The following is a 13,783-nucleotide window of genomic DNA, read 5'->3' on the forward strand; positions in this document are numbered from 1 at the left end:
CACGCATCTGCACTAAGACCCCCGTGTCAAGTCGCCTATCTCCACAGCTCCAAGTGAAGGCCTTTGGACTTCTCTCGCTCTCCAGAGAACATGCCCTTCCTGAGTCGATGACAGGCAGCCCTGGAAGTCGGGAGGTCTCACTGTGTCGCCTTGCTCCCTACCACTGCGATTCTGATGCATTTGCTTCCTTTCTGACTCAAGAGATGCCAAACAGAAACAGGCCCACCACCTCTGCATGGTTGACTTCCACCCTCGGGAATGCACACTCACCTCTTATCTTCCCTGCCTGTTTGATCTCCAACCACGTCTTGCCCTCAGGAACCCTGTCTTACTCACCGCCAAATGCTCAGCGAAGGAATGAATGAGCACTCGGGAGCCCCCCTCACTGGGTGCTCGTGATTTATCAAAAAGCCGGAGAACTGGGTGCAAGTACCGGCTCTTCCACTTACTGACTGTGACAGCTTTAGCCTGAGTTTCCCACTCCTACAGTGTCAAGGTGAAGACTACAGAACTGCCTGCGAAGCACTTAGCACAGAGTGCCCAGAAAAGCACAGAATAAGCCCTGCGTGAAGAGTGCTACACTGATCACTGACATGCGTCCTGGATTGGGACTCCCTTCCTTTGTCCCACCTGCTGGGCTCCTGCATAGACAGTCCTTCTTGAAGTCTAACCTCAAGCCTTCATGACATGGCTCAAGCTGGTGTTCTGCCTTCGTTGGAGTCTGGGGACTGAGGCGGGAGAGACTACACTGGCTGTTGGGAGAAGCTGTCCCCCTGGCAGGGGTTGGGGCCAGGAGGGAGATTACAGAGGCGCCAGGCCCAGGGCTCCGCCATGCACCTGCCACAGCTCTGGTGAAGATCAGGAGGCTGCCAGCTTACCCCACCCCATGATCTCATGGCTGTGCTTGCCAGGCGCTGGCTCAGGGAGCAGGTGCTGATGGCAGGGCCTGGGCACAGAGCCCAAGGACAAGAAGGCGGGAAGGCTGTGAGGGCTAGAAACAGAGCTGTCCCCAAAGGGCTCCAATGCAAGCTCCCTCGGCCTCCACGTGCAGCCATTGGCTAGTGACCCACCATCCATGCTCCTCCTCCCAGGCCCCTCCCACTGGCCCATCCCCCAGAACCATGGATAAGGGGAGGAAAGGCTCCCTCCTAGTCCCCAAGGGTCAGTCTCTCCCTTCCCAGCTCTTTCAGCTCCTCTCTGCTCTAGACTGCTGGCCCCTGGATGCCACCGTTTTTTGTTTTTTTTTTTTTGTATGTTAATTTATTTATGAGGCAGATAGCATGAGTAGGGGAAGGGCAGAGAGGGAGGGAGACACAGAATCTGAAGCAGGCTCCAGACTCCAAGCTGTCAGCACAGAGCTTGACATGGGGCTCGAACTCACAAACTGTGAGGTCATGATCTGAGCTGAAGTTGGACGCTTAACTGACTGAGCCACCCAGGCATCCCAGGATGCCACTGTTTTAAGGCATGGAGTTTGTTGGGTGGGAGATGAACAGTCAAATCCTGTCATTCCTGAGGCTGCTGCAAGCATGCCTTTAAGTGCCAGTTTATAAAGTGACAATGAAGCCCCAAATAGATGCTTGTGTCCCAGCTTTGGGGCATCCTTAGAGGTGAGGACTGAGCAAGAGCCAACCTCAGTCCCATGTTCTCCCATGTCTTGGTCCTCGGCCACTCCTTCCCCGGCCCACTCCCGGGGAAGGCCCCTCCCCAGCACTCCCCTCCACTCACCACAAAACCCACAAAATCCATGGCTGAGATCAAGAGAACCCTCTACCCAGCCTTAGCTGGATGGACTGCAGCCCATGGAGTGCAGCGTAGGGACACTTGGTGGTGAGCCCAGGCCTTGACCTTCCTACTCCCAGGGGTGAAGTCACCAGAGGCTCCATTTGCCTCTTGATTCATAGGTGAAGCCCTCAACCTGGGCCTAGAGCTCTGGCCCTCAGGGTATTCTTTCTGCTCCCCACTTCACTGTCATCTCAGCCAGGCCCCCTGCACAGGCCTCCCTCCCCACACCAGGGAGCTCCCACCCAGCCCCCCACCTTCCAGCAGCTCTGTCCTTCTTCTCTGCCCACCCTCCTACAGGATCTACCCCTCTCCCTCCTCAAACACCACACCAGCACTAGTGCCAAGCTGTATGACGGCCCCCACCTTGGACTGTGGCCTGAGATGCTCCAGCCACCTTGCAGGCAAACCCCAAAAACCATGACAGTGCCCTTCCTCAAATCTTGGCCTTCCTCAAATCTTGGCCTCATCCCCCTTTCCCGCCCTGTTCCTTCCCACACACATACTCCATCCTTCCCTCCAGACTCCTGCCATCCAGGTCCCTCTCAATAAAGGAAGGAGGTGGACTGAGGGCCTCTCCTGCTCAGAAGCTCTGTGGACTTGGCGTTCCTCTCCACTGCTCCTGGCCCAGGCCCAGCCCTGAAGCATCCAAGCATGGAGACAGGCTTACCACCGGCCTGCTGTCTCCCCATTAGCACCCTGGCCCCCTGAGAAGGAGGCAGAAGGCCAGATTAGCACCCCCTGAACTTCTCAGAATCCCCCTCAGTCTCCCCAGGGGCTTGGTGCCTCTCACTCATCTCTCTCCCCAGACATCCCAAGAGAAGACACCAGGGCAGACCTGGGCCACACTCCCAGAGAGAGGACCTGGCTCAAGACTGCACCTTATTTCCATGTCATTTCCAAGCGGCACCAACTGGGCTGGGCAGGTGTGAGGCTGGACAGTCCCCACCCAGGAGGCAGGGCAAATTCCCAAGGTAGCAGGTCACTGAGACAAGGCTCTGGGGCATGGCTTCTAGGGACTGGCCAGTTCCAGAATAATGATGCTGTTGGGATGTGAGGTGCTTGCTGCTCCTCCTGGTTGCCCACACCCCAAGGAAAGCCTTATCCCTCCCCAGCCTGGTCCACACACACACAGCCCCCACCCCACTCTGGGAAGCTTTCCCCAGCCAACCCCACCCAGCTCTTACCACGTCCCCTTGGCAATTAGGTCCAGAGTTTTCCCTGTGTTCAGTTGTCCTTGGTTTATGTGCTGCTTTGCACATGTCCTCAGAAAGCTTCATATTCCACACTCGTCGCTAGCTGGGAGTCCCTCTCTCTGTTAATTAAGGCCATTTGTCGGGATAGGAATCCCTGCCCTACAGATGTGCCAAGAAAAACTCTAGAATCTAAGTCACATCTCTCTTCCTGCAATTTTTTTTCTCTTGAGAATCAAGCAATCTCACCAAGGAAATTCTCAAAAATCAGCAGCTTCTCCCCATGGCCAGGTTCTTGCCTTGATTGCCAGAGAGGTCCTCAGATAAGGTCGAATCAGGGTCTCTGGGGAGGACTGGCAGGGGGCGGCTTTTCCTCAAGGGAGGCTTCTCCCTCTGGAGCACTGCAAACCCTTCACAGACCAGGTTCCCTCTTTCTGGTTCTGGAGCCAAACTGAGCACTCATGGTGTGTCCCCACCACCACCCCTAGGTGTGCGGTAAGATGTAAGGAGAGCCTGGCCTGGTATTGAATCCGGGGTCCAGCACTCGCTAACTGTGTGGACTTGAGTGCTCTGGACCTCGGTTCCCTCATCTATAAGTGGGCACAATAATAAGAACACTGGAAGAAGTGGTAAAGACCAGAGTTGATATGTGTAAACCAGCCTGTCACATCCCCTTTTTGTATGCAGAGGAGGATGCCACAAGTCACTTTCAGATGACAAGGCCAGTTGAGAGGATGCATTTGTTAACCTGGAAAACCTTCAATGGGTCCCCCACTGAACCCAGCAGAGTGCTAAGCTCATCTGCTTATCCACATAAACTTACGGCAGCGGTGGGAGGAGGCAGACCTGTAAGTAGGACCCATCAGGAGTAGGTTCAAAGCTGGAAGAGAGTCTGAACAAATTGCAGAGGGCTCAGAGAAAGCCACCAGCAGCCCCTCCCCAGCTCCCTCATGCTGTCCAGAAGGCCATGTGAATGTCATTTCAACCCCAAGAGATGGATCTGTGGGTCACAAATGAGGCTTGAGCGGTGAGACACCTCTCAGGGTGACTTGCTATGAACCCTGTGAACTCCTGGGCCGCCCAGATGCCCTTATGCTCCAGGGGCGGCCCCAGACCAGAGCCTCTCAGCATGGCCGAGCCTGCCCAGAGGCACCTTCCGCATTTGCAGATGGGAGGAACGCGTAGGGGCTTTGAGCAGGGGAAGCAGGCTCCGGGCTATAGGAGCTGATGCAAGTCAGGCTGCCAGAGTTTCAGAGCACCTTGTGAGGAGGGGTAGCGGGAGCTGCCCCACCCTGTCAGAGACAGAGGGCAGGGCCCAGACCTGGGGCTTCCCGCCCAGAAATGCCATCTGCAGCCCACAGGTCCCAGCCCACACTGGGCACCCGAGGGCTGCGGGGGAAGGTGGGATGCAAGCTCTTCCCCACCCCCATGGACACCCGGTGGGGAATGTGTTGATCCGTCAACATCTCTCTGGACACTGGCTAAGGGCTCCTGTGGCTCCTAAGTTGTGGGGCAGAAGCCAGGTCATTAGACAGGGGAGACTGTCATTAGTGCGGGCGATGCCACCACCACACAGACAATGGCAAACAGTCATTAGTGGCTGTGTCACAAGGGTGAGGCAATGCTGGCGGGGTGCAGGGAGCTGGGCTGAGGGAGCACACACTCACACAGTCACATGTTCACACACATGCACACTGACGTGTGCACACATACACCCACGTTCACTCACAAACAGAAACGGAAGTAGATACACACATGCCCTCACATGGGTGTGGGAGTAGACACACATCCACACATGTGCATGGTTACACCCTCATGCAGAGGCATAGATGGATACACTTGCATGATTGCACACACGCATTTATAAGGGATGTGAGTAGATATGTGCTTGCACACTTGCACGTCCACATGGGGACAGCTGGGTGCAATTGCACACCTACATACTCACTTGTTCATGCGAGGGTACAAACAGACATGCTCACACTCTCAGACGTCCACACACATACAAAACATGAGTAGGCATGCTCACACACTTACACGCTCACACAGAGGTGTGAGTCGGTACTCACACATGTTCATGCACTCACATCGATGTGATAGATACACTCACACATTCAAACACTCACCCCAGGGGCACAAGAGACACATGTTCACATGCTTACACAGCCACCCAATCATTCGCACACATGAGGTGTGAGGAGATGCACCCTCCCACCAGGGGCATGAGCACTTGCACACTCCCATGCTCACACACACACAGGGGCTGAACACACACTGCCCAGAGGGGTCCACAGAATCCGAGATACCCCTCACACACCAGAGATGCCCAGATCCTCCCACAGCCAGCTACCCAGACACAAAGATATCTCCCCACTGCCTTGAAATGGACTCATAGACCACCAGGGCCCCCAGAAGAAACCCTCAGACACCACCTCCCATGCCACACACTCCCTGCTTCAGAGGACCAGCACCCAGGTCGGAGAAGGCACACAAAGCAAAAGCAGACAGGCTGCGTGTGCCTTAAGGACAGGGGCCAGGTCTGTTTTAACACCGTAGCCCCTCCAGGCCCCATCCTAATGGCTAGCCATGCCCACCTTACTGGAACTCTCCAGAAAATGGGCTACCTTAGGCATGTCTCTAAGAACTCCTGAGCCCCACAGTCGGGGAGAGACAGGAAGGAGAGGCTGGGATCCAAGGAGGAGGAGAGCTCCTGAAATCCAGCCTGGGTCCCAGTTTTGACTCTTCCCTCCCACCCCTCCCCCAATCAATAGTTTTCAGGTGGCAAGTCGTGGGTCCAGCTTCCGGTTCAAAGCAGGAGGGCAGGGGCGGGAGGGAAGAGAGGTGACCCAGAGCTTACTCAGCAAGTGCGGAAGGTGGAAGGTGGAAGGCAGCCGAGTGGAGGCCCAGTCCTGGGTTCGAATCCCAGCGCTGCCACAAGCTGGGCATGTGGGTTTCCTGTTGCCACTGTCACAAATCTCCATGAATTTAATGGCTTCAAACAACAGAATTTCATCAGCTCACGGTTTGAAGATCAGAACTCCAAAATGGACTGGAATGGGCTAACATGACAGTGCTGGGAGGGCTGTGCCCCTGCAGAAGGTGCGAGAGGAAGAGCATTTGCTCATGTTTTCCAATCTTGACAGGCCACCTACTTCCTGGGCCCTGCATCTCGAAGGCGATGGCCAGACGCAGCAATCTCACAGCACCATCCTTCTTCCCCCTCTCTTCACATTAGGAAGAACCTTGTTATGACACTGACCCTACCCAGAGAGTTCAGAATAATCTCCCCAACTCAAAACCCTTGACTTAATCATGGCAGTGAAATTCTTACAGGCTCCAGAGATGAGGACAGACATGTTCAGGCCGTGTCATGCCGCCGGCCACACTGGGTGACCTTGGACAACTCACCGCACCTCCCGGAGCTCAGCACTGCCAACGTAATCTGGAGATCACTCCTACCACACAGGTGGCCATGGGGATTTAGAAAAGCCACATGAATGAAGAATCACTGTGCTTCCCTGGGTGGGGAGGGGAGGGATCGGTGGACTGTACCACCCTCTCCCTTTGCGGCTTCCTGAGCATGAAGGATGCAACGTGGCGCGGTAGAAAGGTGACTGAAGGGCCGCAGAGACCAGCCAGGGGGCTCTGTGGGCTTGGGTTTGGAACAAGGAGTGGGAGGGGCTGAGGAGGTCTGCAAGGGTCTCTGGATCTGGGCGGCCACAAGGCCCTGCAGTGAGAGGAGCCACCCCTCGAGGCTGGGGCCCCCACCCCTGCGGTCACCTGAGGTAGGAAGCAGGGTGGGGCTGGCCTGCCGCTCCTGCCCATTCCTGTCTTCCTGTCCCTCATCTGCTGCCATCTGTTTGCAGGGCCTCGGGCCAGCGGGTGGGCAGGAGACCCAGCCCAGGCTGCTATTACCCTGCTAAGTGCAGACAGCAGAATGATGACCCAGAAGATAAGCCCCACATAGTGGAATCGGTTGCTGGAAAACACTCATTAGTCCCCACATGTGCCCTGTGCTGTTTGTCCGTTCAGGACGCAGCCGGGGCATCTTAGAGAGGAGCTGAGGTCATCAAACTCCCACTGGCCACCCTGCTCCAGCCCGTGACCCAGGCCAGGCACCGTGTCCAGAGTCCCCCGGCCCACCGTAGTCACCTCACTGGCCCAGTTCTGCACCCCGCTCCCTCTGCTCCTCCACCCACCCACGCTCCCCTCCCCCATCTTGCATGCCACCCCAGCTCTTTGCCCCAGCCCCCCCAACCTTTCCCAGCTTCCCCCACAACCTCAGGGTTTAACCCAGAAACTACGACTCCAATCAGCATGAGGCAGCCCGGACTTGGGGCTGCATTTGGAGGCAGAAGATCTGAGTGCCAATCCCACACCCCTGCAAAACAGAGGTGTAGGGATGCCCAGCCTGCTGCATAACATCGGGGAAAGAAAATCAGGTCACCTGTGTGAGTGCTTTCTGTAAGCCTGAGTACTCATTTGACTTATGGGGACATATGGAAGAACTTCCTCTTCCTTTTCTCCCTGAGACCCAGTGGCCAGGGCTGGCCTCAGATTGGCCTTTCACAGATGATTGCCTTGGAGACACCCCACCTCTAACTGCATTAGAGGACCCCCCAGCAGGTGCTAGAGAAGGAGACGAAGGATGGGGAGGGAGAGGACACAACGGCAGGCACATGGGTGCTGAGTGCATAAAGTGCAGGGGAATACAAAGATGAATGAACCAACCCCCATAGCGCAAGCTTCTCAAGATTTCCCCCCACACACACACCCATGTGCCCTGAAAGGCACCGAGGACCCCTGGATGAGGGGGCAGCCCTGCCTGTGGGGCGGCGTGCAAGCTGGTGGCTCGATGCCAGCTGCGCCTTCCTGGGACTGGCTGGCCTATGTCAGTGGGCACAGCGCCCAGCACCACCGTGGGCTGCTGCCATTGAGCTGGCAGACTCACAGAGGCCGGGCACCGATGGCTCAACAGAGATCAGGACATGGTTTCGGTCTATTATCAGAGCAGATAAAGCAGCCGCTGGAACTCAGGGAGCAGTCCGGCTCCGGATGCCCTACTGCTCTCGCAACCTGCCTTCGTCAGCCACCCCAGCCTCCCAGTCCCTCTTTGTTCATCTCTGAAAGCAGCCCCAGGGAGGGGGACACCTCCTAAGTACTGTGTGCAGTGCCAGGAATGAGAGGGTGAGGAGGCTGGAACCGGAGGCAGAGGCTAAACGGAAAGAGATTCCAGAGTTCAGAAAGCACTGGACAGGGAAGCCGCAGGGCCCCAGAAGGTGGGGAGAACACCCAAGTCACCACCCTGCCTCATTTACCTCTGTACTTGCCCCACTGCTGGGCAGAGACCCAGGCACCCAGGAGAGATGCAGAGTGAAACTCCTGAGTGAAGGCACAGCGGGAGGGGTAGAGAGGATTGGCTGGTTTCTTCAGTGATCAAAATTGAGAGGTGGGGGGACATCATGGGGAAAGGACAATATAGAGAGGGGTTCCAGACCCTGTCTAGTGGAGGAGACTGGGAGAGGGAAGAAACCTTTACCTAAGTGAGCCTCAGAAACAAGAAATACTTCAACTATTTCTTGCACCCTACTGCCACTGATGATAGAGCCGTAAACCAAAGTCCTGCCATCATGAAGGACGCTTTTGAGGGGTCCTGGCTCAGAAGGCAAGTGAGGGGGCCATTTGGGGAGACTTCCTACAGAGAGGAAGCAGGCGGACCTGGAGCGGGCTGAGTGGCTGGGTGAGGCTCAGAGCGGACAGGGCAGTTGGAAGGAACTATCCTTATAGGTGGAAGGTCCAGGCACAGTGGGAGGCATGGAGAGCGAGGGGAGACCACCAAGATGCCTGTTGCTGGGGTAAGCAGACAGCAAAGAAGAGGGTGTGATCCTTTCCAAGGAACCCAGGGGCCCCTTGGCCCTCCTTGGGAGGCAGTGAACCATGGAGAAAGCAGGGCCCTCCCGTCAGCTTCCCTTTGTGCAATTCTTTTTCCTGCTCCTCTCCACCCAGAAGCAGGCCTGGCAACCCAGCCAAAACGCCACTGGCAGAAACCCAGCACCCACATAGCCAGGCACAGGCTGGGGTTCCCCAGGTAGGCTGGGCCTATCCTACCTCCGGACCCAGGGAACCTTCCCCATGTGTCCTACCCTTAGGTCCTACAGAGAGGGAGGGACTGGGGAGCTTACGACCTGGTCCCTGCCCTGCCACAAATGCATGTCTGACCAAACTCTAGGCCTAATGGGCTTCTGCCTGCTCAGAGAGGCTTCTTTCTGACCCTTTCCTTTTGCAGGAGGACCATCGATCTTCTGGCCCACTGAAGGCATTTGGCCGTGGCAGGAGGGCCTCAGAGTTCCCACCCGATGCTGAGTGAGAGCCAAGGGAACAGAATGCCAGGCCTCTGCGGGTCAACCGTGGTGGTATGCGTGAACCCCCAGGCAGAGAACCCACCATGAGCCTTGGACCCATCCCAGTCAGCCCAGCACAGCCTGGCAAAAGGGCAGCCAGGTCCTGGAGGACAGGCGCCCTGGGGCCAGCTTCCAAGAATGGGGATGTCTGTCTCCTCCTCCTGATTTTCCTCCACAACCCACCCGAGTCTGTCACTTGACTCCACCCAAAGCTCTTTGTGTCACATCCTGTGTCATGATACAGTGCACATTCCTGTGTGGAAGGGTGGCCTTTTGCTCATTCCAGAAAGAAATGGCCATCAAGCATCCACTGTGTGCCAGGCACTGGGACACCGAGGGAACAAGCCACCACACCGTCCCTATACTCACGGAGCTTCCCAGGGAGGACAGGTAAACACCCGGCAACAAATAATTACAAATTGGGTTAAGTGCTATGAAGACAGGAAAGTGTAATTAGCCTATGCTCACCTCTCCCTGGCCCCAGAGGCCTCCCCTCATTAGAGAATGCCCACGACTGCCTGACCTCCCCAGCACGCTGCTCAGCCGAGGACCTCGGCTCACCTGGCATAGCAAGGCACTTGAAAACAGTCTGAGCAACATTTGGGGAACCAAACCGGAAGGAAAATAAATGTTTTTAATTTTAAAAAACAGCAGCCATCCAGGTGGGCTGTACAATCGAATTTTACAGCCCCTGAGGCTCGGCGAGGCCAAACGTTTGGCCCCAAACCACACAGCTGGTGCTACGTGGTAGAGCCCAGACCAGAAACCAGGTCAGCCGTCCCCAGGTCCAGAGCTCTGTCACCACCATGTGGCCCTGCTGGCATATCCTGAAGGATATTCAATCTGCAGCCTCCTGGCCCTTGCCTGATGCCCACTTTGCCGGCGGCATGTGCAGTAGAATCACTTGCGATGACGGAAATATTCTAAGCCTGCACTCTCCAGCACAGACTCATGATGTCACTCGGCTGGTTCAGGGAAAGAGACCCGAGTGGTGGGGTGGAAATTAGCAGGGGCTGTGGAGAGAAGGCAAGTATGCAGGAGAAGAGAGCCAAAGAGGGCAGTTGGAGCCAAGGATCTTATTGGATGTCCCAAGGAATCTTCTAGACTTTAACCCTTCATACACAGTGAGCCACTGAAAGACTTTATGCAAAGTAATGAAATGCCTTGGACCAGCGTCCCAGGCCCGCGAGGCCATCACTGCTCCTCTGAACTCCTCGGTCCCATCGATACTCCCGTAATACCGACTGCTATCCTCCCCATCCCACACAATGTTTCCTCATCCCACAGCTCTTGCAGCTCTCTTAGCCTGAAACAGCCTTCCCTCCCCTCCTGGACAAGCGTTTGCTCCCTGCCCCCTCTGGGGTTGTGTCCCAGACGCCCTCAGCCAGCTCAGTGCCTCTCCCCCGGGTCCCCGTGGCCGGCCCGGCATGTGGAGGAGGCTTAACAGGCATGGTTTCCCTTTCTCCATCCTTGCTGTCTCTTCCTCCTTCTTGGCCCTTGCTCCTCAGTCCCAGCTCTGGAGCCCTCAGAAATCCTTTTCATAAGATCACCCCATTCCTGAGACTTGGCCACGGGGCAGGGTCTCCCTCTGCAGCCTCAGAACAGGCCTGCTCAAAGGGACAGTCCAGAGAAAGGAGGTGGGGGCTTCTAGCCTCACCAGGCAAGAGGGTCCTGACCCAGTGAGCATAGATGTGGATGTGCATTTAGGAGAGAGGAAGAGAGGTAGCTAGAAATCTGAGCAGACTTATCAGGGGAGTCTTCCCGGAGGAGTTGCCTGGCCTCCCATCAGGCCCTGGAGTGAAATTAAGATTCTTCCCTGCTTGGAGCGTCCCTGCCTGTCTCCCCTAGAGCCACATCCCATCCCAGAGCCCCAGCCGGGCTGAGATAAGTTCACTGGAACATTCATCCAGGAACTATGCATTGCTATTCTGAGTTATCCCAGGCCAGGCCTCGGGCCAATTGGGAAGCAGAGCGTGGAGGAGACACTGAAACTGTGACACATGGATGCCATTCCTACAAGGCCATCTAACCAGGCTGCGGGGGCTCTGAGAGGCAAAGGAGCCCTGGACCAGGACTCTGAGTGGGTAGGACACTCTGAGCATCATGGACAGGCAAGGAGGCAAGAGAGAAGATGTGGAAGAGAAAGAGGGAGACAGATCAGAGCTTGGGAGGGAGTGACATGGAGAAACAGAAGAAGAAGCAGAGAAAATAAGAAACTCCCCTTTGCTTTTTTGAGAGGACTGAGCTCAGGGGCCTTTGGGACAGCCTTGCCCCAGCCTTCCCCGCCTCCAGGCCCTACCTCTGGCCAGCCCATGCCCCACTTTTTGGCCTCCTGGGGGATCCGGATTGGATCCTGTCACCAGTTACAGAGACCAGGGCCAAAGGAGGGAGACTCAAGTTGGAGGGAGGGGGACTGAGATGTCTGTCCCTGGACAGGCCCCAGAACGCCAGAGGCACAGGGTGTCCTGATGCTATCTCCAGCTGGGTCACCCACACTCATGCCCCCTCTGAAACCCAAAGCAGATCTGTTGTCAGCACATCCAGGAGGGGTTTGGAGGCTAGGTACCCAAACATCCCTAGAGAGACTGAAAATTCTGCCCACCTTCCATCCTCCCTCTCCCAGCCCCTGCCCAGCGTCCTGAACCCCTGAGAGGTCTGAGCCTGTAGGTGGTTCGGCTCTGAACGGAGGCCAGGAGAGGGTCATGTAGGGTCCTCAGTAAGGGTAGGGAAGCAAGGGCCTGTGCAGTTGACCCCCAAGGATGCCAATGTCGGGATAGAGGATGATGTGGGTGGGCTTGGAACCGGAAGTGGGAGGGGCAAGGGAGTAGGAGGGGCTAGGTGCTTGGAGGAGTTTTGTTTGCTTGGAGTTTTTTCCGCTGCTCTTCCTGTTTGGCAGCCAGCCGGAGCTGTGACAGCCAGAGACACCTCTAGGACTGCAGGGCCAGAGAGGCAACAGCCGGCGGGACCCACGCCCCACCTCTGGCCAGGGCCCCAGGCCAACATGGCCTCTAAGCCTCCAAGAGACGCGGCCACCCTGAGGAAAGCCAGGCAGTAGTCAGGGCCTCCCCACCAAGAGGGCCCTGCCATGCCAGCCTGGAAGCCAGAAACAAGGCCATTAAGGGTGACTTGTTAAAGCTCCGAGGCTGACAGAGGTCAGCACGAGTCAGCAAGAAATGGCAGATTTCAGCTGTGCAGAGACAGTTTTGAGAATTGGGCCATCCAGCTTAAAAGAAAATTAGGAGGTGGGCCCAAACCTGGGACAGTAAGAAGGCACTTGCTCTTGTCATCATGCTGCCCTTTCCAGGGGCCACCAGGCCTAGAGGCTAAGATAAGAGGGAGGGCTCATAACTGCAACCATCTGGGTCCTGAGACAGGCACTGAACCCTACTGAGGCTCAGTTTCCCCATCTGTAAATTGGGGCTGAGAATAATTAACTCATCTACCTCCAATGTCATGAGGATTAAGGGAATGAATCTGTGCAAGGCATTTGGGAAATACCTGACATGTCGCCTTGTTATTCTGGCACTAGCAGAGCCCACAGTGCCACTGCTTGCCTCCCCCATCCCCATAGAGCACAGGGGGGTGGCCAGCATGGGGAAGGGCAGGCTGCTGAGGACCCACACAGATACATGCCACACAGACACCAGGTCAGAGAGATCAGGGTGGGCCACTGAGTGGCACAGAACGGGGAAGGGGGTGGCATGTGTCAAAAGCAGGGACACAGCATCACAGTGACCCGGTCCCCCAGAAGTACCTTGCCAGCCCACCTCCAACATCAGAGCTGGGGACTCAGCCTCAAGACAGTTGTGGCCTCTGGACAGATGGCCGGAGGAAAGGAGAGGAAAGAAAGGGTGGGAGGCAGGGCCACATTCCCACAGCCCTTAAGGAAGAGCTGCATGTGACCCCTGCCATCTCCCCATTAGACCCAACCCTCCGAAGGCAGGCCCTGGGTCGTAGCCACCATCTACTGAGGACTTCGTGCCCTGCCCTCCACCCAGCTTTGTGCATACACTGACTCCGTGGGGGTGGTATTTTCATCCTCAACACAGAAGTCAAGTGACCTGCCTAAGGTCATGGGGTGGGTGTGGGGGTGGGGTAGCCAAGCTGAGTCTGGAGCCCAAATCTCCCTTGTCTGAAGCCAAAGCTCTTGGCCTTGGCCATCTGTTTACTCTCTAGCCTCTGAACACCGGGTTGTCCCTGTAGGTGCTCAATAAATGATAGATCAAAGGAGGGAAGGAGGGAGAGAGGGAGGAAGACAGGAAGAGAAGATAAGCCTGGGAGACTCTCAGGCAGCTAGAAAATAAATAAGAAGGCGCTGTTTCCCAGTGTCAGGATGCCACGCCGCCCGGGACAGCTGCCCTACACTCAGGGAGTATAGAGCCCGTGCTTGCCTCATCTTTTCCAGAA

General features: G+C 56.3%; 1 protein-coding gene across 1 annotated transcript; it reads left to right on the forward strand.

Moving 5' to 3' along the window:
• The first annotated feature begins 687 nt into the window (after positions 1-687).
• C10H12orf80 (chromosome 10 C12orf80 homolog) lies at positions 688-9,342 on the forward strand. Its single transcript, XM_029955496.1, is given in 2 exon segments — positions 688-930; positions 9,262-9,342. Coding segments are annotated over 2 exon segments (324 nt in total).
• The last annotated feature ends 4,441 nt before the right edge of the window (positions 9,343-13,783 follow it).

Source organism: Suricata suricatta, chromosome 10 (assembly GCF_006229205.1).
Source record: "Suricata suricatta isolate VVHF042 chromosome 10, meerkat_22Aug2017_6uvM2_HiC, whole genome shotgun sequence".
Taxonomy (NCBI): domain Eukaryota; kingdom Metazoa; phylum Chordata; class Mammalia; order Carnivora; family Herpestidae; genus Suricata; species Suricata suricatta.